Source organism: Herpailurus yagouaroundi, unplaced genomic scaffold, assembly GCF_014898765.1.
Source record: "Herpailurus yagouaroundi ecotype Mexico unplaced genomic scaffold, PumYag 141, whole genome shotgun sequence".
NCBI classification, from domain to species: domain Eukaryota; kingdom Metazoa; phylum Chordata; class Mammalia; order Carnivora; family Felidae; genus Herpailurus; species Herpailurus yagouaroundi.
The window spans coordinates 17,253,677-17,281,248 of record NW_024412396.1 but is presented as its reverse complement, the minus strand read 5'-3'; the positions used below and the strand labels follow the sequence as shown (position 1 = coordinate 17,281,248).

The 27,572-nt window shown below is 33.9% G+C and overlaps 1 protein-coding gene across 15 annotated transcripts in view; it reads right to left on the bottom strand.

Moving 5' to 3' along the window:
* MIA2 (MIA SH3 domain ER export factor 2) overlaps positions 1 to 27,572 on the bottom strand; it is a 111,967-nt gene that overhangs the window by 12,202 nt on the left and 72,193 nt on the right. For 10 of the 15 annotated variants that reach the window (XM_040477001.1, XM_040477002.1, XM_040477003.1 and 7 more), the window contains 8 exons: positions 25,887 to 26,025; positions 21,569 to 21,670; positions 20,580 to 20,640; positions 19,746 to 19,781; positions 15,925 to 15,992; positions 14,290 to 14,372; positions 12,527 to 12,655; positions 8,509 to 8,667 (listed from right to left, as the gene is read on the bottom strand). In XM_040477001.1, coding sequence (XP_040332935.1) covers positions 8,509 to 8,667; positions 12,527 to 12,655; positions 14,290 to 14,372; positions 15,925 to 15,992; positions 19,746 to 19,781; positions 20,580 to 20,640; positions 21,569 to 21,670; positions 25,887 to 26,025 — 777 coding nt within the window. The remainder of the gene's footprint in view (positions 1 to 8,508; positions 8,668 to 12,526; positions 12,656 to 14,289; positions 14,373 to 15,924; positions 15,993 to 19,745; positions 19,782 to 20,579; positions 20,641 to 21,568; positions 21,671 to 25,886; positions 26,026 to 27,572) is intronic. The other 5 variants (XM_040477005.1, XM_040477006.1, XM_040477016.1 and 2 more) reach the window with 1 other exon arrangement.

Sequence of the window (27,572 nt, the reverse complement as noted above, 5' to 3'; positions counted from 1 at the left end):
AACATATATGCAAGGGGTGTTAACTGCAGCATTGTTACTAACAGTGAAACACTGGAAACACCCTAAATGCTCATCAAAGAACACTGGATAAATACATTGTGGTATATTTATATACAGATATACTATATAGTAATTAAGGTAATACACTTTATATTAAAATAGAAAGAAATCAAGAACATAATGTTGATAAAAAACTTGATAAAATAGAAAAAAACTTTTTTTTTTAAATTATATATGGTCTGTAAGTTTACACACACTAAATGCACGAGTAGCCACCTCTGGGAAAGAAGGGTAGTAATGGCTCCAGGAAAGGAAGTAGAATAACCTCATTTATATAGTGTGCTATTTTTTTCTTTATATGCTTTATTTACATGTTCTCTCTCTCTCTCTCTCTCTCTCTCTCTCTCTCTCTCTCACACACACACACACACACACACACACACCTGAAGCAAATATTAACATGCAATTTTAGAAGGTAATAGGCAAGATTTTACATTATCTTTGTTTTTGTTCCTTTTTCCATAAAACAGGAGTAACACTCCTGAGTGTTAGAACAATCAATAAAAAGCACTTAACATAATAACTGGTGCAAAATAAGCATCCAAAGTAACTACATGAGAAATTAAACATTTTATATTTATAAACCATATTAAAGCATAATAGTGACTGGTCTCATTCAAATTTATGACCATAAATTTCAAATAGATACTCAACACTGCCCTGTAATCATACTACACTCCAGTGAAGTTTGAGTTCCTTCACTCTACTAAATGGCTATTGTGTATCTTTTTCTCTCTCTTCAAATCTCTGACAACTCCCTCCGTTCATCCCAAGTTAATGATCTTGCCACACCAAGAATTGATGGAACTAGACAGCTTCACTCACCCTTACCCAGTCTCTACATCTGTACCAACTTGTGCCTTCCTTCTTTTTCAAATGAATAAAGTGACTTAGCTCCTATCTAATTTCTCACTTACACTCTGGATCCCATCCTTTCTGTTTACCACTCAAGTGTTTCACTTTTATAATTATACTCTCTCCCATACATCATCAATTTCACTTTCTACCTTGCATTATTCCCATCAGTAAATAAATGTTGCAATATTTTCCATCTTAAAAAAAAAAAAAACTCTCCCTCCCAGCTACCATTTCATCTCTCGCTTTTATGAAAGCAAAATTTTTGGGGGCGCCTGGGTGGCTCAGTCGGTTGAGCATCCGACTTCAGCTCGGGTCATGATCTCGCAGTTGTCGCGTTCGAGCCCGCGTCGGGCTCTGAGCTGACAGCTCAGAGCCTGGAGCCTGCTTCAAGTTCCGTGTTTCCCTCTCTATCTGCCTCTCCCCTGCTCATGCTCTGTCCTCTGTCTCAAAAATAAAGATAAACATTTTAAAAAATTAAAAAAACAAAAGAAAGCAAAATTTTTCAAAACATCGTCTACATTTCTCCCCGCATCCTACTCTCTCCTCAATCTACTCTCTTCATAAAGATTGGAAAACTAAAGATTTTTAGAGTTAATTAAACATGTATAGCAGTAACCTGTCTACCAAACACAACCAATACAAATCATTAGAATTTATATAGGATCATTACAAGAAGTGATAGTGATACAGGAGATATACACTCCAAAACAAGGGGTAGCCCAAAAATGTAGAAACTTTTAAGCAAATACCATTCCCTAAGAGGATAAAAGCATCATTGAAGCTGTTAGGACACCTTATTAAGTATATGAAGACTCCAAAATCTCAACAAGGAGATCAAAATGGGCCTAACTTAAGACCAACTCTTATTTCATCAAGTGAATCTTGTATAAAAGAATGTTCACCATGAAGAACAATTATCTGCATAAAAGTTTACAAATTAGAGCCAGTAAAGTAAAAATCTATGCCTGCACGTCTAATGCTATCTAAAGTTGGCTTTATGCTGCTTTTGTTTCTCAAGGTAAAATTTAAAACTATCATCCTCAATTTGGCTGTATGTATCTCTTATTCAGCCCTTCAAGAAATAAAGCATGTTTTTAAACATCCAAGGCTGAAGAACAGACTTAATTCATAATACTATCAAAGAGCTGCTAAATCTCTTTGCTACCCCTAGCATATCTTATCCAAACTAGTAAAAGATAAGCAATGACAAAAATAAGAGAAACTACATACATACTTCTTGCTCTTTTAACAGAAACTCTAAAAATATTAAAGCTTTAAAAAAGGAGGGGAAGTGACATAATCCTCCTTTAATTTACATCTGTCTACTCTAGCAGAGAATTAAGATTCTTCATTCTTTTCTATTACTTCTTCCTGATGGAAAAGGAGGCTGTGTGGCCAGTTATAGGAGTATAAGGATATTGAAATTAGTGCACTAAAATCAAAAGGAGCACTGAAATCAAGAAAACCAAGGAATAAAAAAATGAAAAAAAACGAAAACTTTGTTTCATTAAAGTATCTGTGGTTTTCTTACTCTTTTTTCTCAGCTAAAATACTACCAAAAATATTTATATGAATTTAGACATAAGAATTACCTTTCTTGTTGGATTCTTACTAGATTCATTTATGTATGACAAATCATTACTCTGATTAATACCTGCAGTAGAAATTAACTATAACTTCTTTGTGGTATAATTCTCAACAATTATTTAAAAGGCTAAAAGCCAAGGTTTCTGCAGATTTGTTCCCTCATGGTCAAAAAGATATCATTTAAAGTCTAGCAGCATTAGTTTTCTTATTTGAATTATTTGCTACTAATACTGTTGAAACATGTCACTAATCATAATTTATATAAGATACAAGAATACTTTAAGATTCATGACTCTTAAAACATAATGGTAAATGCTAAATGTTAGTTAAGAGACAGTATTTTAAGATTTTCTAAAAACTCACTTAAATTATTACTCTTTGTTTTATAAAAAAAAAAAAAAGAACAAGTACAAAGAAAGCAAGGCAATTACTTAGGAACCATTTATTAGAAAAACTAAACAAAAAATTACATTATTTCTTTCTTCTAAAGAGTAATTTTAGGGGCACCTGGGTGGCTCAGTCGGTTGAGCGTCCGACTTCAGCTCAGGTCATGATCTCACAGTTTGTGAGTTTGAGCCCCAGGTCGGGCTCTGTGCTGACAGCTCAGAGCCTGAAGCCTGCTTCAAGTTCTATGTCTCCCTATCTCTCTCTCTCTCTCTGCCGCTCCTGCCCCTGCTCACACTCTGCTTTCTCTCTCTCTCAAAAATAAACATTTTTAAAAAATTTTAAAGAGTAATTTTAAAATCTAAGACATTATAGTATACAAATATATTTTTTACATATAGTTATACAAGTGAAAACACACTGTAAAAGTATAATCCCTCTGATATACTGCATTCATGATCTCAATTCTTCACCATCCTTGTACCTTTGTCTTCAAGAAGCAGAATATATTTCCTGCCCACTGATTCTAAATTATGTCATGTGACTTGCTTTGGTCAATCAAATGTTAGCTGTTCTGACTCAGAGAGATTTAAAAAAGCATGTTTTTGCTTTTCTACTCCTGTACTTCAGCAACAAGAATGACAGACTCAAAGAATGAAGCTCCATTTCTTATGGAGCAAAGCACTTGACTGAGGCAAGTAAGTCACTTTGGTTAAATTTCTGTTGCATAAATTCTTATTTATTAAGAACTTACAGGGGTACCTGAGTGGCTCAGTCAGTTAAGCATCCAATCCAACTCTTGATTTCGGCTTAGGTGGTTATGATCTCACGGTTCGTGAGACCAAGCCCCATGTCAAGCCCTGTGTCATGCCCGCCTCCAGCCCCACCACCAGCCCTGCATCAGGTCCCGGAACAGGCCCCACAAGTAGAGTGTGGAGCCTGCCTGGGATTCTCTCTCTCCCTCTCTCTCTGCCCCTCTCCTGCTCCTGCACTCTCTTGCTCTTTCTCTGTCTCTCTCTCAAAATACATAAACTTTAAAAAAAAAACAAAAAATGAACTTGTAATGGGTGAGTTATTTAGAACATATTCTTGTTAAAATTCTAATCCAATTATTGTATGATAGGTGAATGTTAACTTATTTATATTATCCATCAATAACATTTTTTTCCTGCAAAGTTGAAAAGATTTCTAAGTTCCTAAGATGAAGAAAAATGAACTGAAAACAGCCTTGATCTGAATGCTAGTTATACAAATGTGCTCAAATTATGAAAAGACCAAGTTATATGCTAAAGAATACTTGCACTTCCTGTATATGTACTGTATCCAATAAAAAGGATTTAATTTTTACTTTTGATTTTAAAATAAGGATTCCCAGAAAGCTGCAAAAATAATACAGAGGGAAAAAATAATAATAATACAGAGAAGTCCTACACACCCTTTACCCCATTTCCCCCAATCTTCCATAACTAGTGTGCAATATAATAACCAGGAAACTAATACTAATACAATGCAACTATATAGTTCATGCCAACTTATCACATGTGTACATGTGTGTAATCACCACCACACTCAAGATACTGAACTATTCCATCACCAGAAAGATCTCCCTCATACTACCCTTTATAGTCTCATCCACACACCTTCCCTTACTATCTCTAACCCATGGGAAACCCCTAATCTGTTTTCCATTTCTATCATTTTGTCAGTTCGAAAATGTGATATATATGTAATTATACAGTAGCTGACCTTCAGAGATTGTTTTCATTCAACATAGTGCCCTTGAAATGTATCCAAATTGTTCATGCATCAACAGTTAATTATTTCTAGTTTTATTCCACTGTAAACACAGAATACCGTATATAATTTCAATTATTTTCAATTTGTTTCATGGCCCAGGATATGATTTATCTTAGGAAATGTTCCTTTGGGGCTTGGAAAGCATGTATATTCTGCTGCTATTGGGTGGCATATTCTATAAATGTAGATTAGATCATATTGGTAACAGTATTATTCAGTTCTTGTATATCCTTGCCAAATTGTCTAGTTGTTCTACCAACTGAAAAGAGAGATCCTGAAGCCTTCAACTATAATGGTACATTTACGTTTCTCCTTTCAGTTCTGTCACTTTTTACTTCACATATTTTGTAGCTCTCTTGCTTGCTATATAGACATTTGTGTTTGCTATGTCTTCTTGATGCTTTTTATCATTATGTGATGTTTTTCTGTCTCTGGTAATTTTCTTTGCTTTTAAGTTTACTTTATCTGATGTTAATAATAACCACTAGTTAGGGGCGCCTGGGTGGCGCAGTCGGTTTAAGCGTCCGACTTCAACCAGGTCATGATCTCACGGTCCGTGAGTTCGAGCCCCGCGTCGGGCTCTGGGCTGATGGCTCGGAGCCTGGAGCCTGTTTCCGATTCTGTGTCTCCCTCTCTCTCTGCCCCTCCCCCGTTCATGCTCTGTCTCTCTGTCCCAAAAATAAATAAACATTGAAAAAAAATTAAAAAAAAAATAATAATAATAATAATAACCACTAGTGCTGTCTTCTGATTAATATTTGCATAGTATTACCTTTTCCCATCCTTTTATTTTCAAGCTATCTACTTATACTATTATATTTGAATGAGTTTTGTACTCAGCAAATAGTTGAGTCATGGTTTGTTTTTTAATTCATTCTACCAATTTGTCTTTTAACTGCTGATAGACAATTTAAATCAATGTAATTAGTAATACGTTAGGGCTTAAGTCGTTTTTTTTGTTTCTATTTGCTCCCTATATCCCCTCTTCAAAGTATTTAACAGTGCAAAAACAAATGATTCCTTAGAATTATAGAATTTCTTATATTTCTGCTTGTCTTAAATAAAAAAAATTTTTTTTTAATTCTTGCCAAGTTCTAACATGTTAAGGAAATATATGAAATTTACAAAGCATGCTTCATAGGACTACATTATAGAAAATCTCAGATAACTACAGAATCTATATTCCTCAGAAATTCAGTTATTTCAGTTGCCATTTTTTAACATCAGTGTTTTTTAAACTAAAAAGATGACCCTCATGTCAGAATGATCATTTGTCTTCAAAGCGGCTACTATAAAATTATGCTCATGACATTTAAAAAATGCTTACAATGAATAAAAAGATAAGAAATCTCAGCAGACAGTAAAAGTATTTAAAAATGAAAATTCTAAAACTGAAAAATACAATATCTAAAATAAAACTTTTCCACAGGGCATTTGGGTGGCTCAGTCGGTTAAGCCTCCAACATCGGCTCAGGTCATGATCTCACAGTTCGTGAATTCGAGCCCTGCGTCAAGCTCTGTGCTGACAGCTCAGAGCCTGGAGCCGGCTTCGGATTCTGTCTCCCTCTCTCTCTGACCCTCCCCCGCTCACGCTCTCTCGCTCTCTCTCTCCTTCAGAAATAAACATTAAAAATTTTTTTTAAATAAAATAAAATAAAACTTTTCCTAGATAGGTTTAATATATATTAATAGCAAAATGAAAAAAACAAAAATATTTTTTTAATTAAAAAATATTAATAGCAGAATGGAGATGACAGAGAGGAGAGTCAGTAAACTTAAAGACAGATCAATAGAAATTATTCAACTTTGGGGCGCCTGGGTGGCGCAGTTGGTTAAGCGTCCGACTTCAGCCAGGTCACGATCTCACGGTCCGTGAGTTCGAGCCCCGCGTCGGGCTCTGGGCTGATGGCTCGGAGCCTGGAGCCTGTTTCCGATTCTGTGTCTCCCTCTCTCTCTGCCCCTCCCCCGTTCATGCTCTGTCTCTCTCTGTCCCAAAAATAAATAAAAAACGTTGAAAAAAAAATTAAAAAAAAAAAAAAAAAGAAATTATTCAACTTTCAAAAGAAGGAAAAAAACCTGGAAACAAAATGAAAAGAGACTTAGGTATCTATGAGATAATACCAAAAGTCTAAAATTATAGGCTTCAGGCAATTTTTAAAGGACATGTAAAAAATTTTCTAATTTTATGAATGAACAATAACAAAGTCAATACTGAGTTCTAGTCTCAGCTATCTACCTAGCTACTTTAACCTAAGACTGCCAACTAATCTCTTGGAGGACTGCGTGCTCTTTCCATATAATAAGGGCAGTGGTTTTATATGGATTAGTGGTTTTTAGATTTAGCTATTCCTCAGAACCTTCAAGAGAGTATTTTAGAAATATAGGCCTTACCTCTGAAGTTCATGTTCCAAAGGTCTGATCTGAAGGGGGACCCAGATGTCTGGATTTTCCTTGAAGTTTCTTAGGCTACTTCTGAAGGTAAGCCAACTTTGAAAACCACTACACCAGATTTTACTTGGAGAGTTAGCACATGTGACAGGGATTCTTGGTATTAATAGCTTGTCAATTCTCAAAGGAAAGTTCTCTATACAGATGTAGCGATATGATAATACACCAAAATCTTGCAATCAAGTTCTTAGAGAAAGGGGCTGTAGTTTATTATCTTTATTTTTATCATAGCAAAACTTTTTAGTGAATGTTAAAGTCAAGAAAGAATCTTTGAAAGATGTTCTATGCCACTCCCCTAAAAGATTCTTTTTTTTTTTTGGGAGACAGAGCATGCAAGCAGGTTAGAGGGAGAGGGAGAGGGAGGGAGAGGGGGAGAGAGAGACAGAGAGAGAGAGAGAGAGAGAGAGAGAGAGGGAGAGAGAGAGAGTCTTAAGCAGGTTCCACACTCAGAGCAGAGCCTGACATGGGGCTTGATCCTACAACCCTGGGATCATGACCCGAGCCTAAATCAAGAATCAGACACCCAATCAACTGAGCCACTCGGGCTCCGCAAGAGCCACCATTTCTTAGAACATATACACACTACTACTACAGCAAGAGCTGATTCTTGGAATTAAAGTTATTTTACCATGATATTCTTACTCTCTCCAACTCCTCAGGAAGGAATCTGAAGTAGTATGTTTTTTTAAATTTATACAAAGCAGGCATAGCTCACTTCACATAAGAGGCATCCCTGAAACACTGCATAAATAAAAGTTTAGCAAACTAAAAAATTTTAAATACATTCGTTGGGAGAGTAAGAGCTATTAAAAGAATAGCAGTTATTGCCTTCCTTCAGGATATTCTGCTGTGACTCTTCCGGTAAATATATTTATTTTAGCAGTTAATCTAAGGTATACTGTTTAATGAAGAAAGACAATTACAAGAAGGTGAATAGTGTAATTGCACAGAAGTGATGAGGGAATTTTTCTATTTATGTTTATGAAAAAATACCAAAAAAAAAAAAAATCCCTAAAATATATAAAACTAAATACCTGGAAAAGCATGCTAAGATGATGAGGGAGATTTTTTTCACTTTCCTAATTACACATTTCTTCATTGTTTGGACTTTCTAAAATAAACATGTATTACTTCTATGAGCAATAAAAATAATAAAGATATTCCATGAGAGGGTTGGGAGGGAAACAAAGCAGCTTTCTGTAACATGAACAATTACCCCTAATTATTATGGTTAGAAATTTGTGTTATTATTGTTTTCCAATATGTATCAGTTTTTCTTAAAACAGGACATACATGTACTCCTCTTTCTTCCATTCTTCTGTGTTTCATATACTGCTTACCTTTGAAATATAAATAGTTACACTCTCTCCATACCTGATGGAGGGATCATCATCCTACGATCCTGGTCCCATGGAGGTGAAAGGGACCCAGTGTCAGAAGGTGCTCTATGGGCATCAGTTAACCTATCACAGCTTGATTCTCCTCTTTCATTGGTATTCTGATGGTCCAGAGGATTCCCTGGGCCTCTTGAGCCTAATTAAAGAAAAAATTACAATTCTGTTTTATCTAAAAAAGTATTATAAGACCTATCATCAAATGAAATCCAGGCAGCTTTTAAAAAGTGAAAACAATCAGATTCCAACGAAGTTTCCCTAAGACATATTAGACTGTAATTCCATTCTACCAAAGCCTAGGACAAAGACTAGGACAATGAGGAAAAAATAATCTTGCCATGTGTATAAACAAATAATTGCCTATAAAAGTCATTTATAAATGTTACCACCATCATCATTTACATAGAAAATCAGTGGCTAAATTATAAATTATAAATACTAACTCTGAAAAATAAAAGTATGAAGTGAATTACAAAGTAAAGACCTCTATATCAGATGGAATAACATTATGAGGTTTTTGTTGCTTACACTAATATGCCAGTAGTCAAAAAGAGCATGATCCTTTTAACACAGTCATCTTAGAGGTTATATACCTATTTCAATAATTCGACAACTATTCAAAGTATTTTGAGAACAACTCTTTTAGAAATGTACTTGGATTAACTTAAGAGACACTCAAGAAATCGCATCTCAATGCTGAAACAGGATTCTACTTCTGTCCGAAAATCATTTTAACCAGTCTGATTACAAACTTTATACCCACCAGTTAAATTTGGCTTTAAAGGGCTTTTAGCAATTTCTGAATATCAAATTCACCTTCAAAAAGAGCTCACAACTCTGAAGGCAAGTCTAAAACAAAAGTTTCAAAAACAACAGCACTGTTGGAATAAATACTTTGAACAAGGTAACACTCATTTGGGTAAGGAATTCTGGCATGCTCACATTTATAAAGAAAGACCATCATTATAAAGTTCCCTTCTTATGACCACAAAAAACACAGCACCTCAATTAATATCACATATTCAATTAAATGGAAAAAAACAAATACAAAAAATTTTTTAACATTAAATAACAAAATATGTTAGTACTTCATTTATCTGTCACTGAGGGGGGAATGTGGTCTTCTCAAAACTATATTGCCCAGAAAACAAAAGCTTTTTTTCTTTTTAACCTTCTAAGGAATAGATTTTTTTTTTTTAATTTAATAGAGGGGCGCCTGGGTGGCGCAGTCGGTTAAGCGTCCGACTTCAGCCAGGTCACGATCTCGCGGTCCGTGAGTTCGAGCCCCGCGTCAGGTTCTGGGCTGATGGCTCGGAGCCTGGAGCCTGTTTCCGATTCTGTGTCTCCCTCTCTCTCTGCCCCTCCCCCGTTCATGCTCTGTCTCTCTCTGTCCCAAAAATAAATTAAAAATGTTGAAAAAAAAATTTTTTTAAATAAAAAATAAAAATTTAATAGAAATCTTTCTAAAATGTCTCCACAGTTCAGTACACCTTTAAGAGACTAAAACTAATTCAACTTTTCTTGGTAGCTTGTACAAATCAATATAAGAATCTTTTTTAAAAAATACATAATAATCTTTAAAAAAAATTTTATCTGCTCTCTTTTGTACAGTCAGGAGGTAAACTGACTTTTATATTCTGAAAGTAAGTCAACTATCTCTTTTCCTCATAGTTGTATATTCCCCAAATCTTTCTTTCCAGCTTGTTCATCCTTCTAATAAGGTCATTAGAAGAAAAAGGCTAGGAAAGCAGAAAATTAAACTGGAAAAAAAATGTGCGTCAATTAGGCTGAGTTCATCTAGTGTGAAGCACAGATCTTTAAAGAAGACATTCAAAGACCTTCTCTTGATTGCTTCCTTTCAGAAGACCAAAATACAGGCCAACCAACTGACTACCAGGGAAAAAATTACAAACTTAAAAATGCTAAAGGTTAAAATTTTCATTTAGACTAAAAGTTACATGAAATTTACTCTAAAAAATTATTTTCCTTATGTTCCATCTGATTCAAACATATATCTCATTCAAACTTTCAAATTTAAAAAGATAATAAAAGGAAGGAAAAGGGCACTATTCACCCTTCTTCAGTGAGTCATAGTAACTTTTACTCCAAAGCAACTCTTTCAAGATCTACTAATAACTTACCTAAAACTTCTGTAGCTCTTCTAACAAACAGTAAAACACCCTTGCAAATAATCTAAACACATCATTTCTCAAAAGTAATAAAAAGGAGAGGAAAGTAATTTAAATAGGAGAGGAGAAATCAAAGGTAATTCTTATTACAAATATCCAATTGACTACAAGCAATCCTTGACTTATGTCATTCAACTTCTAGTGATTCACATTTGCATTTTAGCCAATTATACCTTTATTTCTAGGGAACTGTTTTTCAGATTGCTGGCTGCAAACCATCATGGTGCATGAAATTAGTCTTAATGAGCAACTTTTTTAAATGAAATGGAACAGAAATGAACACAAAATACCAGAAAGCGTCAAAAATAGTAAGGGTAGTACTACTTCATGTAAATGGCTTCTATTACATTTATGTTGGCATGTAATGTGACATGATATAAACATATTTCTTAATATAGGTCAAAAAAACAGGGGGAAAATGGATTTGAGGGCACACATGTGAATTTCAAAATTAGTCTCCTTCCTCAAATGCTCAAAGGAAAGGTCTCCCAGGGCTCCAAGTGTCAGTCTGCAACTCACTCTTTCCCTAGGAGTTTTCAGTTCAAAGCCAACACAAGCAAAAGTTCTCTCTGAAATATCCCCAGGCTGTGGGTCCAATCAGCAGTGGGACTGGGAAGTGGGAGGGACCAATGGGAAGTATACCAAACTGAGGATACAAAGACGTAAAGAGGAAATGGGCAAAGGGAGAATATCCCATAACCCACAGAAATTTTGTTTTCTCATTCTTTGAAGGGAATCCCAAAGAAAGAGCTCCAAAAATATTTAAAATATGGCAGTTTCAACAGAACAGGACAGCATCCCTGAGAGACTATTTTTGGTAAGTAGTATCCATTTGAGTATATGAGCTGTGAGAAGTTGGATTTAGTTTGGTGTTTTTATTTAGTCTCATTACTTTCTGTTCCTACCTCAGACTCAACATGCTAGATTCACTGATAAAAAGGGGGGAATAGAGACACAACACTGATGAAGAATGTTATTAGCTCTTATACAACACAGATTTGGGGCTAAAAACCTAAGACTTTTGACTTGGGAACGAACAGCACTGTTTACCTTTTAATTTTGCTACAATTCAAGGGAAAATTTTAAAGCAACTTGACAAAGTGAGGTGAGAAATCAAAAGAGGAAAACTCCAGGTACACAGGTAATGCCAGGATGAGCGCTGATGAAGTAAATGGAGAAAGACCAAGAGCTAATGCATAGGCTTGAAGTAGCTGCTAAAATTTGCAAAACCCCATACAGGGTAACAAAGCAATCCTGGGTCAGTTTCTCAAAGTATTAAATCATTTCCGTCTCCCTTAAGGCTCCCATTAAAACTCTTCTTGAGAAGTACTCAAGATAGTACTTCTGTATTACTCCACTCTAAAAAGAAGGTTCTTTCTTTTACTTTCTGATTTTCTAAAATAAAAAGATCATGATAATGAAGTAAAAAAGGATTTTAGAAATTCTACATTTTAATAATGTTTTGTTAAAATACAATTTTATGCTAGGTTATATTGTTATCATATTTCATGTATTCTTTATAAAGTGTTGTATTATGTAGTATAATATATAGTTTTTAAGAAGTCAAATGATCTAAAAAGATTAAGGGCTTGACCAAAACATAACCTACTATACCTGTTTCTAAGAGAAAAATATATTAAAATTACATGTCATAGAGCTCCTTTTCCAAACAAAAATAACCCACAATAAGTGCAAGGAATGCCTGTATTTTCCAAAGATTTATTTTAAAGATCATTTTAAAGATAAGTTAAGATGAAAATATAAAGTAAGGAAGAAATCTAGAGTAATAAAGATGTTTAAACAATATACCTCTTCCTCCTCCCCCTGGAAGCAAAGGTGAGAGTCTGAGTGGACCCTCCAACAAAGTTGGAGGGGAGAGAAAAGCTCTCGTTTCAGATGAAGGTCGACCCAATGGTGAGGGACCATATGGGGAATGCTCTGGAATAATTAAAACAGCATATTTAAATTCATAGTTTCAGTTAGCTACACTATAGATTAGAATCCCATTTCAACAATTTCCATCAAGTCACCCTATTGTCAATTTAAGTTTAATCCACATCCTAAACACTTAGCATGCTCTGGGTTTTATTAATACGGGATAGAATTAAATATGGAACCCTGTGGTTTAAAGTCTGTCTACCAAGTGGACACTGTAGTCAAGAAAAATATTATTCTCTTGGTAATAATACACTTAAGTAACCATACAATATTAAGCAAAGGATACTGGTGATATTTTAGAACCATGAGAGGATTTGGGGGCCATGAAGTTTGTTTGGTTTTGCTTTTAATGGCAGTATGCTTCCAGACATTTCAGCTGATAAGAGTTGTAATACGGAAGGGCTCAGTTGAAATTAGGGCCAGATAGGCTAGGCCATGTTGAGCCATGAATTATTTGAGTGAAGCTCAGATTTTTCAAAATAGAAATGCAAAATCCTCTGAAGCATCAGAAACAACGTTTGATTCATTACCACTGAAAATTCAGTTTACATATACTTATTTATCAAATAAATCACTTTCTAAACCATATAACCAGGAGCCCTATCATTTTACAAACTTCACCACTCCCAAGTAATGATTATGCTTCCAAAGATCTAAAATCAACATGAGAAAGCAAACATAAATACCACCAAAATAATACTTTTTAAGTATGTTAAATTTTATTATGTAGTTTATATAACGGTCAAATGCAATTACAACAAACGATCAAAGCATTATTTAATCTTTACGAGACTTCTGCATTACGTTCAGTCAAGAATTCCTTCTGTATAATTGCCCCCCACTCCAACCTTTGTTACTATTTGAAATTAATAACCTGTTATTTTGTAATGTAAAAACATTTTCATTCTAATGAAATTAGACTCTCAAAAGTGATTTTTACAACTTTGAAATGGTTATTAAAATGGGATTCTACCTATATAAAGTTAGGTTTATTTTCCCCGCCTTAGATGCTTAATTCCAATTCAACCAAAAATTATTTTGAAAAATTTAAACTACTTGGAACAGTATGAGATCATTAAAGATGCTAACTCATTAATGAATAGACAAAAATATTAAATACATCTTCCAAAGACCTGGTCCTCTCTTGGAGGTAATTAAAGCAATCAAATCTCAGATTATTAATGTTTTCCCACCTTCTTAATTGATACTTATAAATAATTAAAAACATCTGTTTTAAATCTTGTTTTTATAATTCAAGCAAATCCCAACGAGTCGTGGATATATAAACAGTCACAATGTTATTCCCTTTAAGCACTCCTTACTCATTTTCCCAAGAAATATTGAGTACCTTACTACATGCCTTTCACTTTGCTTTTCAAAGAGCTCAATGTGCTAAATATACATCATCTTACAAAAGCCCACTAAGAAATAAAGGCAGCAATTATTTACATTATTTCCAGGGTAACAAAACTCAGAAACTTGGGAGATTTTGATAGAACTCAGATTAGAATCCTGGCTCCAAAATCTAAAATATTTATAAATAATAGTATTAATTTACACTAATATAAAAGGTATGTGCAATATATACATATATATGTATTTTAAATGAGGGTTTAAAAAAAAAAAAAGACTACCTCTGCCAAATGCTGTATTTGGAACATCAAGTGCATAAGGATCTTTTTCTAAAAGTTCAAATTTAAACTCTGTTTCAGTTAATCTGCAAATAAAGAACAAACATCTCTAAGTTACTCATCTAAGAAAAGCACCCACATTTCAAGAAAAATGCCTCTTCCAAGTACAAGGATCTCTTCACTATCTCAATATTTACACAGAAGAAACAAATCTTTTAAAATTATTCTGACCAGTAATAAATGGAATTGTTGAATCACTAAATCAAACACCTGAAATATAACACTGTGTATTAACTACGCTGTAATTAAAATTAAGAAAACAAAATAAACAAATAAATCAATATTCTGACCAAAACACCTTTTCATAACAGGTAACAGGGTTCTTTCTGCCTAGTGATAGTGACGTTTTATTGAGGTTTGAAATCACTTTGTTTTGTTCTGTGTTCAAAACTAGACTTCAGTGAATACTACTACACAGAATCCAAATTTTAGAAATAGCAGGGCTTTCCAAGGTCAACCAGTTCTAATGTATCAGTTTACAATTAAGGAAACTGAGCTAAAAGTTTACATGATTTATTCAAAATTAAAGTAACAGGATTAAAACACAGGGTTCCTAGCTCTGCATCACACCTGCTTTCCATTGTAATGTTACCCAAATGATTCTAATCACAACACAAAATAGGAATCCAGTGAACTCATCCTACTACTTTATTCCTAAACCTTTTATCTTAAAATTGTGACATTTTAAAAGAATCTTATTTCTAGTTCTTGATCATAAGATCTGACATAGAACATTTAATCATGCAGTTTTAATTTCAAAGTAGAAAAGACAAGCAAAAAGATTACACTATCATGGAATAATGTTAATGGTACATTCTGGCAAGAAATTAGAACACCTGGGAAGAGATGTTTGCTCCTAGAAAAGCATTTATTCTTCCCTTCGATCATACATTATAAGCTTTTATTTTTTCATTTTATTATTGCATGGCAATGTCACCCAATACAATTAAACAAGAGAATGAGAGAAATAATAAAAATGGATTCTACCCATATCTACTAAAAGATGCCAGTACTCTGAGAATTACCACATCAGAGATCTATCTTTTCTCTTTCCATCCCTTGTAACTGCCTTCTTCCTACTCTAGTTTAAAAAAAACAAACAAACTGGGGTGGCGGGGCGGTGCCTGGGTGGCTCAGCTGGCTAAGCCACCAACTCCTGATTTCAGCTGAGGTCACAATCTCATAGTTGGTGAGATCGAGCACCGTGTTGGGCTCTGCACTGCTGCTTGGGATTCTTTCTTTCTCTCTCTCTCTCTCTCTCTCTCTCTCTCTCTCTCTCTGCCTGCCCTTGCTCACATGCACTCTCTCTCTCTCAAATAAATACACATAAAAAAAATTGTTTTAAGTTATGCTTTTTACAGAAGAACATGTAAACAATTTACTTCTCTTAAAGTAACCTAAAACAAATGTTTCAAACAAAAAATCTAGTACCTTATAATACAACTAATAAATATTTCACCACTAGATATGCTGGATTCACTGCAAGTTTGTCCCTACAAAAATATTATATAATAAACAAAATACAACTAAAAATAAAGTAATAAATAAAGCTTAAAGTGTTCCCACTAAGATACTTACTTTTGTCTACTGTGAGCATTTTCTTTCCTTAAATCATTAAGATTTCTTTCAGCAGTCCGAGCTGCCAACTTAAAGAAAACAATACATTTTCATTTTTTTAAATGCGTTTTTAAAATAACACTTATACAAATGTAAAATGGAAGATAAGCATTCACACATATCACAATACATTAGAATGCATTTCAGTAAACTCAGTGTAAAAAATTTTTAACTTACAGAATTTTTTTTAAAGGAAATGAGTTTCCTATAACCAAAAGACATGAGTCTAAGGCTGGAGTTTGATCATGTACTTCCCAATAAATGCGGTTATCCAGATGTGAAGGCAAGAATTAGCACTATTTGGTGCTGTCAATATCCAAATAACATGACAGAAGCAATGTAAAGGACCCAAGCTTAGGATGATGGGAATGGAGACTCAGAGCTTAGGGTGATGGGAATGGAGACTCAGAATCATTATGCACAGGTACTCTGGCTATAAAAGCAGATAACCAACTCTGGAGAGAAATCACTATAATTCTGTGAAACCATAAAGATCTAAAACAGTTTCACAACATGCCTGTACAGGCCACTTTTTTAAATCACTGAATATAACCAAAGCATGCAGTCTGTTTGTTAAGATCATATTCCCATTCTCATAAGCTTTTACATTGGTCTAGTGATACTTTTATTTAATAAAAGATTCGGGGTGCCTGGGTGGCTCAGTTGGTTAAGCATCTATTTGACTCTTGATTTCGGCTCTGGTCATGATCTCACAGTGTGTGAGATGCAGCCCTGCATCAGGCTCTGTGCTGACATCGCAACACCTACTCAGGATTCTCTCTCCCTCTCTCTCTGCCCCTCTCCCGCCCATGCACAAGCACTCTCAAAAACAAGTAAATAAACTTAAAAAAAAAAAATTAGAAAATCAGAGTATGTATGCTATGGGAAAAAAACTTACACTTACAATAAACAGCAAGAACATACAATATTCCTAAATAGTTTGTGGGCAAAGATTAAACTTGTATGGAATACTATATGTTTCCCAGTCATTCTGTGAACTCTCTAGTTAAACAGCAGCAGCGTATGGAGCATCAGACCTGTCCAAACTAACGCAACGCACTGGGGCAAACTTATCTATTATACAAAGGCAAATTAACTCAACCTAGAACCATAACTTTTTACAGGTTAAAAGAACTGTACTATCAAACGTATTCACTTAAAATTGTGAACTACACATTAGAATTGACTTTAACAGGCCAAAGAATAAAGAATGTTAAATACACACACACAAACAAAACAAAACCCTAGCTTAACCATATTTTAGCATTCATTATCAAAAAGATTCCAATGTAAACCATTTTCTAGTATATAATGATATAATCAATTTTGTACTAACAAAAACAATACTACACAATAACAATCTTAGTTAATAAAATATCAATTCATTCATTTAGCAATGTGTTTTAACAACACAGAATCAAAACTACTTCTAAATGTTTTCTACACAGTATAGTATTACATATTTACTCTTAATTATAGGAGACAAAACAATACAAAGTTACTAAGTCAAAAAAAGTAAATCCTAGTATGATTATAGTGCTATCAATATTAAAGATAAATCTACAAAAAATATATAAGAATAAACAGATGCTAAATGATTACAGGCTTTTAAAAAGTTTACACTTCAAAGGTTAGGTAAAACTATAATTTCAATGAATGACCACTTTGTATTCAGATATTACTTACAATATGCAAAAAAGCATTCTATTAAGTGCAGGTGTTAAGCCCCTATCTTAAGAAGCTTAAATCTGTGGTAAGGACAACTATTGTACTTGTCACAGGACACATAAAAACAAAGTATTATATGAGTTCAAAGGAAGAAAACATTAACTCTAATAGGAGGGAGCAAAGAAATGCTCAAAGGAAAAAGTAACATCCAAAATTATAAAATTATTTATAACAGTAAAAAAGTGTTAACAAACTAAACATATGTCAAATGGGAAAGGTTTACATAAATTATAAAATATTCATAGAAAAATATCTATAATATATTAAGAAAGCAAGAACATAAAAACACTAATATATAGTATAATTTAATTTTTTTAAACATATACATGACTTATGTCCAAATATACTTAAAATATAGAATAAATTAAAGTGATACTGCTGATTACTTCTTGGTACATCCTTTGTAAATAGTCTGAACTTTTTTTATTTAGTGAGTATACATTACTTTTATAAAATCTAAAAAAATCTTCATTTTTAGACATTAAGGGTATTTTTTGCATATTTTAACATAAAGTCTGTCATTTACTAAACTAGAAATTCAATGTATAATAACAGAGAAGCCACAGATTTTAGACTCTAAAAAGTCAGAATTTTAATCTCTATTCTTCATTCTTTGATCATGTGACTTTGGGCTATTTCCCACCTGTAAAACTTAACTTATATCTATTTTATAGAGTTGTTGTGTGAATTCAATGAGTAATATACACAAAATGCCTTTAAGTACCGTGCCTAGAGCATTAAGAGATTAGCAAACATCAATTCCTCTCATCATGAAAAAATAATCTTTTTCTTTTTAATTTTATTTTTTATTTTTTTAAATTTACTTCCAAATTAGTTAGCATATAGTGCAACAATGATTTCAGGAGTAGATTCCTTAGTGCCCCTTATCCATTTAGCCCATCCCCCCCCCACAACCCCTCCAGTAACCCTCAGTTTGTTCTCCATATTTATGAGTCTCTTCTGTCATTAAAAAATAATCTTTATCTTAGTATTCTGACTGTGGTGCGGAATGATGAAAAAAACTAAATTCATCTCCAAGCCCAGTCTAACAAATCTTCATTAACAAATCTTCCACTTGAGCCCTCAACACAAAATCTGAGAAACGGGAAAAGCTTTGACATTCAACACGTCTAATTTCTCAACCTATACCAGAATCTCCACTCCAAGAAACATCCACCACTAAGAAATATCTCCCAAGCTTCAGTGTAACAAGAGTCTAGTAACAGTTAACATACACTGAGTGCTTACTACTGTCAGGCACCTAACAGGCTTACATGAGTTATTTATTCATCACTATAACTCTATAAAATAGGTACTACTGATATGTCTACCTTATAGGTAAAGAAACAGGTAAAGAAACAATTGTTGTTACAGGTGTTGGAACCAGGATAACAACCAAAACTGGGTAACTCCAGACCCCATGTGTTCACACATTGCACAAACTGTCTCTGCTTTAAGACTCCTAGGGACAAGTCCTCTGAAGGCCAGCTATTAACAACAGTTCTACAAATTAGATGGATCATTCTCACAATTAGTCAAAAGCCACATCCTTAACATTTCTTCATAGAGTTCTTCTGGAACACTGACATGCCACTTCTCATGATGATCTTTTTCTTGATGTGTATCAAGTAATTCAACACTGAGAATCAGATAACTGACTTGTAAAGCTTTTACAACTAGAAGAGGCTTTCGATATCACTTAGTTCAATCTGTTGTTTTACAGACGAGTAAACAGGCCCAGTAATTTTAAGTAAGTTGTCCACAAGTAAATTAGTGGCAATCCAATGCTCTCAAAACAATCCATCAACACTGCATCACCTCCCCCAAAAGAGTATAAGCTCCTTGCAAAGTAAAAGCAGAGAAGGAAAAATCAGATTTTGTGAATAACTGTTATAACCAAGTATTTAGTTCATAAAAAATATAATTTCACTACCAGCAAAATTAAAAGAAATTTATTTAACACTACCTTAATTTTTGGTGTGAAAGTGTAACTTTTAAACGGCTCATTTAAATTAGAAAAAAGAACAATCTGACAAAGAGAATTTAATACTTACCCAATTATCATGTGCTTTTTTCTCATGGGAGATAATCTGAAAAAGAAATTCATTAAAATACTACTGATTTTCTTAGGTAAAAAATCTCACACTACCACTACGATTTAGTACACAATTCATAAACTCGATAATAACTCAAGCATCTCTGAAAGTCAGTAACATTTTTAAAGCAAATTTTCATATACACATGACTACTCTATCACATTTTTAAAACAAAAACTGAATGTAAAGACAATTTTTGTCTAGTATATTTTTGTTTTATGCAAAAATCAACTACAATGAGTTGCTGACTAAGAGATAATTAGTCCAAGTAAATACGAGACTCCAGTGCTGATATATGTTTGTTTATTTATTTACTTAATCCATATTCCCAAAGAAGCAGGAGACATGCCAATTTGAAACAATTTTAAAACATGGCAATTTTAAACTCTTGGGGCACCTTTGAGGCTGGGTCAGTAGAGCATCCGACTTTGGCTCAGGTCATGATCTCACAGTTTGCAAGTTTCAGCCCCACATTGGGCTCGCTTCTATCGGCCTGTGAGCGCAGAGCCCACCTCAGATCCTCTGTCCCCCTCTCTTTACCCCTCCCCTGCTTGTACTCTCCCCCAAAGTAAATTTTTTTAAATAATAAATAAGTAAATAAAGAAACAAACAAGTATTTTATTTCAGAACACTTGGCTCCCTATAAATGTTCCACAGCCACATGCAAAACCTCAAGAGACGTGGTACAACTATCAAGTAACTATACTCTTGCATCAAAACAGAGATACCAATTCGAACAAATCAGAATTGTTTAATACACACACACACACACACACACACACACACATATACCTGCCCTTGATAAGAATGAATGGTTCTCTCCAATTCTTCTTCAAGATCTTTGGCTCGTTTTCTACAAGGAATAATCATTCTACTATTAACATGTACTAAGAAATGACAGAACACTATGTCTACTGAAAATATTAATTAAAACACCTAGAGTGTTTAATGTAAAAATAACTCCAGAACTCCACACTAATCACCTTTAAGACGTTCTAAAGTAGTATATTTTTTCCTAATATAATTTTAATATTAACTATGCTTTAAGAGTACTACTACTTGGGTTTACCTAAAACCAAAGGTTATGCCAAGATTTATATGGTATATTGGTTTGTTTTTATTACTAAGAAGCATGCACTTGGAAGAATTATTCAGATGTCTGTAATCTTAACAGAACTCTAGGAAATTAAAAGTCTCTGTGAAATAAAATGTTACTTACTACCTTTATACAACTAATAAGATAATTCCTTCTTTTGGACAAAATCCAAGTTTACTCTTCCTAATGTAAAATTAAATATCACAACTATTTGGGATACTGCTAAAACTTGCCCCTTATTTTCTCTAGGTTTTCTATGATTTCCACGGAACTAATGACAAATGAACAAGGGAAAAACTAGACTTATCAATACTTCAGAAGTGGCTCACTCTTCTCTTTGAGGCATACTTCTCAAATTCATTAATATTGTATATTTTCTTCCCCATTATAGAACCAAAGAGGAAAGACCTTGAAATTAATGGATATTCATAAATTTCTTGATATTAACATAAAATAGGATTTCCCTATTTTAATGCGAGAGATTTAAAATCATGTACACTGAAAGGGAAACATTTCTCCTTTTATATTTTCTGTATAATTGCATAATAAAGCAAGATATACAAATGAAAAATAATGACAAATATCTTGGGTTTATTTGGGGGAGCTGCCTTATTATTTTTTCTAGTATTAGGTTTTTGGATACCCTCCCCACCTGAAAAAGAAAAGAGTAAAAAATATTCAATACCTATAGGTCTCCAGCTCTTCAGCGGCATGACTGATCTTTTCATCTGCTTTGGAAAGTTTCTCCTCTTTCTCTAATCGGTAATTTTCCTCTACTGTTAATTTCCTTGAAACAAAAAAGTGTTTTGTTTTGTTTTTTACTGTATGTCATAAGATAATCAATTATATCTTTTTAATAATATCACAACTGGTGCTTCTCATAAAACAATTTGCATAAGACCACTAAAAACATCACATGCAAGAAAAAAAAAGTAGCTGCATAAATATTCCTGGTGTGGAAATTAATATTATAAACTGAAATTATAAACCACCTTGTCTAATATAGTACTATTAACACAAAAGATTCAAGAGTTTTCTATAAGACTTTTATCATGAAAATAAGATCAAAAGTAAATATTAGTAAAAACTATCATGACTATATATTATTTATCAAGCCTTCTTATATAAAGCAGCGTGACATTTATTAGACAAGAAGTCACCAAGTAATAAACTGAATTTCAATAATTTTTAAATTGGTTGTTAAGTTGTTAACACGGTGATTAAGCTTCTAAGACAGTTTACACGCATTTAAAAAAAATTATAATGAACCCAAAGTAAATAAAAGTAGTCCTATCTACTACTTTTAGTTCTTTTAATAAAAACAGCTAACTTACTGAGCCATTAGCATGTGCCAGAAATTGTTCTTAGACTTTTACACGTATTACTACCCTATGTAATTATCACAACAGCTCTATAAGAAGGGAAAGGAAACACAGAAAAACTAAATAAGTGAACCTAGGCATAGAGTTAGCAAGTAGTGACTCCATTATACTCTATTACCCCTGTGTTTCACATGGTATCATCAGTAACACAGGTCCCTCAAGAAATACTGAACACCACAGGAAAACACATATGGAGTCCTAAATGTGAATGTCTCCCCTTCTTCACGAACTTTGGGGAAGAACATGACAAACTATTGAAGAAATCCTACACGGTAGCAGTAAATGTTTTATATTCCATAAACTACATTACCAATTGCTAAGAAATTACTCCCTAGGTCAATCGTTTCATAGGGTTAGAAGAAAATAAGTCATCTCCTCAGAAAAAGCATCAAAGTATGATGGGCTTGGACATGGAAGGAAGTGTGTTTTTACAAACCCTAGATTAAAAAAATGGCCAGAATTGTCTGCTGTAGAGAGGTAAAGTCTATGAACCTCCCCTTGAATTTGGATAGATTCATTAATAATGAAAATGGCATTATAAAAGAAGCCTGATGATATGATCAAAAAATAATCACATCTTACTTCACATATCTAAAGCAACATATCAACTTGTATGCTATACTATTTCACTTCTCTCCAATATTTGAATGATGAATGTTTTAATTTAAATGTAAGAATGGAATACACAGTATTTTGGGAAATTGAAGATATTTCACATTAATGAATTGATACACATACAGGGACAGGATTCTATTCAGTGTCCCATCCTTGCTCTTGAATATCTACAGAGAACACCTTTTTTTTTGAAATTTTAAATATTCCTCATCAGAATTCTATCATCAACCATGTATTTTTATTTTGTTCAAAAGATATACTCAGAAGTATTCCTTTCACCTCAAAATAATCCCATTTGTATCCAAATTTTACTTATAATATCTTTCATCCTAACCTAAAAAGGGTGCACGCCTAAGTTTACTGAAAGAAGCCATGAGTCATCCACTCTATAGCTCTTCCATTTAGTCAAGTTTATTTTTCTTTCATATCCTGGGCAGTCCCAACTGGCCCAGAAGTCCATGATGAACAGCAAGTTTTTGATTTTTAATGGATTCCAAAGAATAATTAAGTATACAGGCTGGCAATGACAGAGCTTAACAAATCCCCCATCATCCTGATGGCAATGGAATGTTGGTATTTTCTACCAGTTTCCAAATATATAAAACAGAATCTCATTCCCACTACTTATGTTCTATAAAGTCATCCCAAATCCTAAATTAGTAAATGCTGAACCATTGCTCTTAAAGGAAACAGAGTTAGGTTTCTGGGTGCTCTGTTCACAGCATTTTCATCAACCCACCAACATGTAACCCTGTGTTCTGTTTTTCAGTTTAAAGATACCTTATTTAACATATATTGTTGGTTCATTACTAACGAACTCACAGCCAATATCATTATAACTCAGGCTGAACATAGCTTCTCTGACACAGGTGCTGTCTCTATAAGACACACCACAGTCTTCTTGCACTTAGGAACACTAAACAGCATTTTAGCATGATACCTGGGGATCATTTTAAAACAGCTAAATCAAAAAAATAATAATAATAAATAAAATAATAAAATAAAATAGATAAATCACAAACAAAAAGCACAAAAATGTGGCATTACATATAGTGCAGAAAAGGACACTTGTTTACAAAATGAGAGCTGAAATAAGAAGGAAGACTGGGAACATACACACTGGGAGATTCAAATTTCTTGCTATTCTGTGCATGTCTGAGAATGACCACTAAAGCTCCTGAGTACTGGTTTTAGGATAAAAATAAGTTTTCATTGGTTCAGGTCATGATCTCATGGCTCATGAGTTTGAGCCCCGCGTCAGGCTATTTGTTGTCTGCTTGTAGCCTAGAGTCTGCTTCGGATTCTGTGTCTCTCTCGCTCTCTCTCTCTGCCCCTCCTCTGCTCACACTCTCACTCTCTCAATAATAAATTTTTTTAAAAATTAAAAATAAGTTTTCATGGGGCACCTGGGTGGCTTAGTTAAGTGTCCTACTCGTGATTTCCACTCATGGTCGAGAGATCGAGTGGTGACTCAGGCTTTGCGCTGGTCATGGAGCCTGCTTAAGAGTCTTTCCCTCTCGCTCTGCCTAACCGCCATATGGATACACACACAAGCACGCTTTCGCTCTCTCAAAAAAAAAAAAAAAAAAAAAAATACAGGGGCGCCTGGGTGGCTCAGTCGGTTAAGTGGCCGACTTCGGCTCAGGTCATGATCTTGCGGTCCGTGAGTTCGAGTCCCGCGTCGGGCTCTGTGCTGACAGCTCAGAGCCTGGAGCCTGTTTCAGATTCTGTGTCTCCCTCTCTCTGACCCTCCCCCGTTCATGCTCTGTCTCTGTCTCAAAAATAAATAAACGTTAAAAAAAAATTTTTTTTTAAATACAAAGTTTACACAAGTAGGCGAATTTGCAAATACAGAATCTATACATGATGAAGATCAACTGTAATAACTTTCATTAAAGGGGCTTGAAATTATATTAATTAAATCAAGGAACATTTTATTTCCTTTTATGATGAAAAATATGTCCTATAGTAGTATTTGAAAATCTGGAGTCTCCAGATAGATATCTTAACAGTCATTTGTGCATCTATGCATTTAGAGATCAGTACACACATGCACAGAAATCTCTCAATCCAATACATAAAGGTACTAAACATATCTATTCATACACTCAACAAACATTTATTGAATAACTACCATGTGCCAAGACATAATATTAGGCACTGGAAATACCGAAGAAAAGAGAATAAAGTAATTCTCTTACGGAGTTGACATTTAATGTTGGGGGGGGGGGAAGGCCAATAAATCATCAGAGGACTTTAAGGGCTATGAAGAAATATAAAGCAAGATAAGGGATAAGGGAATTGCAGGTATTATCTTAGTTAGGGTAGCCAGGGAAGGAGTCTCTGAAGCAACATATGAACCTAGATCCAAATGAAATGAAGGATTCAACCTTATACAGGGGAATGCCAGTCCAAGAAAAGGAGCAAGTACAAAAGGCCCTGAGGTATAGATGTGCTTGGCATACTAATGATCATCAAGACCAGTGTGGCTGGAGGGTAATGAAGGAAAACTAAAATGAATAAGCTAAAATTAAAGAGATAACCAGCAAAAAAAAAAAAAAAAAAAAAAAGAGGTAGACAAAGGTCAGATCTTACAGAGTCTTGTAGGCCACCTAAAAGCTTTGGATTAAATTCTTACTGTGATATGAAGGCACCTGGGAGTTTGCAAACAAGACTGTGACAACACCCATACTTTATGCTTCAGAAGGGTCATGCCACTGAAAACAACTATGCAGGAGGTCAAGTGGAAAGAGACTATTTATGAGGCTACGACAATAAACCAGGCACTAACTGATGATGGTGTAGATCAGGGTCTAGTAGGGAAGGTAGTAAAAAATGGTCAGATTCAGAATAAAAAGTATTTCAAGATCAAGTAACCTTCTTAAAAATGAACTGATGAAATATTACCCAATCATAAATTGAGCGCTCTGAGTATCACATAAGCTGAATATGCATTAAACTATTTTACTTGCCATACAGCGGAGATATGAACAAAATCTTTATTACCTGTGAAGTGTCATTTCATTTTCTTGATACAGTTCAGTCATTACTTTAAGTTTCTGCTGAAGCTTTTGATTCTCGTTTTCAAATTGTGTATTTTCTGACTGCAGAGATGCTTGTTCAGTCTGGAGATTTTTAATACATTCTATAGATAATGTTTAAAAATCATAATTAAAGGAGTAAATATTTCTAGATGCACATTCACATTTTATAAAGATAAAAATTAGCAAAAAATAATAAATTATTCATAAATTCTTTCCAACAACAGAAAGTTTATAAGGGATTTTGTTCACCTAAATGCTTTTTAATATTTTAATTAAAGAACTATATAAACTGTTATAAATTTTTTTTTTTTTACTCCAAGATTTCCCAAAACCTTCAATATTCTATTTCTAGCATTTAATTTTCAGTTAGGAAAGCAAAAAATAGTAAAATTTCTCAAGAAAGTTTTGGAGATGAGAGATCTGAAGGGAAATATTTTAGTTCAACATTTCCTATGAAACTACTTAAACATGATGAACGCCTATTTTTATCTCATAAAAAGTGTACTAGTTAATAACTTAACTTCTAGCCAGCCCTCCTTTTAAGCAAAATTTGGATATATGTAACAGGTCAGGCCAGAAATTTGGATCTTCTGATAAGAAATCCTACAAAATCATGCTAGCTTAATCCAGATCAAGATTGGAGAGGGACACCTGGATGGCTCGGACAGTTAAATGTCAGACTTTGGCTCAGATCATGATTTGGTGGTTCATGGGTTTGAGCCCGACATTGGGCTCGGTGCTTGGGATTCTCTCTCTCTCCCTGCCCCTCCCCCACCTCAAAATAAATAAATAAACTTAAAAAAAAAGATTGGGGAGAAATATACCAGTTTTAGCTTGTTAACTGCTAACCCACCTAAAAGAACTATCTAGGAAAACAAAAAATAACAATTCTAAACAATGAATGCTATATAATTAGTACATCAATTGTTTTTATTTTTTATTTTTGTTAAATTTTTTTTTTAATGTTTATTTATTTTGAAGGAGAGAGACACAGAGTGCGAGCAGGGGAGGGACAGAGAAAAAGAGGGAGACACAGAATCCAAAGAAGGCTCCAGGCTCCGAACTGTCAGCACAGAGCCCAATGTGGGGCTTGAACTACGAACCACGAGATCATGACCCAAGTGAAAGTTGGATGCTTAACCGAATGAGCCACCCAGGTACCCCCATCAACTGTTTTTAAAACCTCATTTCTCTTCCAACATCATAACCTCACCTTCTGAATTCCTCAAAAATTGAAATGCCATCTCCCAAAACATGTGTATGAATCATCACCACAAATCTTTTTTTTTTTTTTTTTTTTTAAAGTAGGCTCCATGCCCAAGGTGGGGCTTGAACTCAACCTGAGGTTAAGAGTTGCATGCTTTACTGACTGAGCCAGTCAGGTACCCCCACCACAAATCTTAATACAGAACAAAACTTACTCTGTTTCAAAATCACAAAATCATACTAACATACATTAAAATTTTAGTAATGGCATACTACTTATTCTAATGGTATATAATTATTCATCTATTAATTAAACATATATATATCAAAAGGATAGCTTAAAATAAATATGCTACCATTAAATGATTTTAATGTCATACCTGGTCTTTCCACAGAAATTTTTTTTTTTTTTAATTTTTTTTCAACGTTTATTTATTTTTGG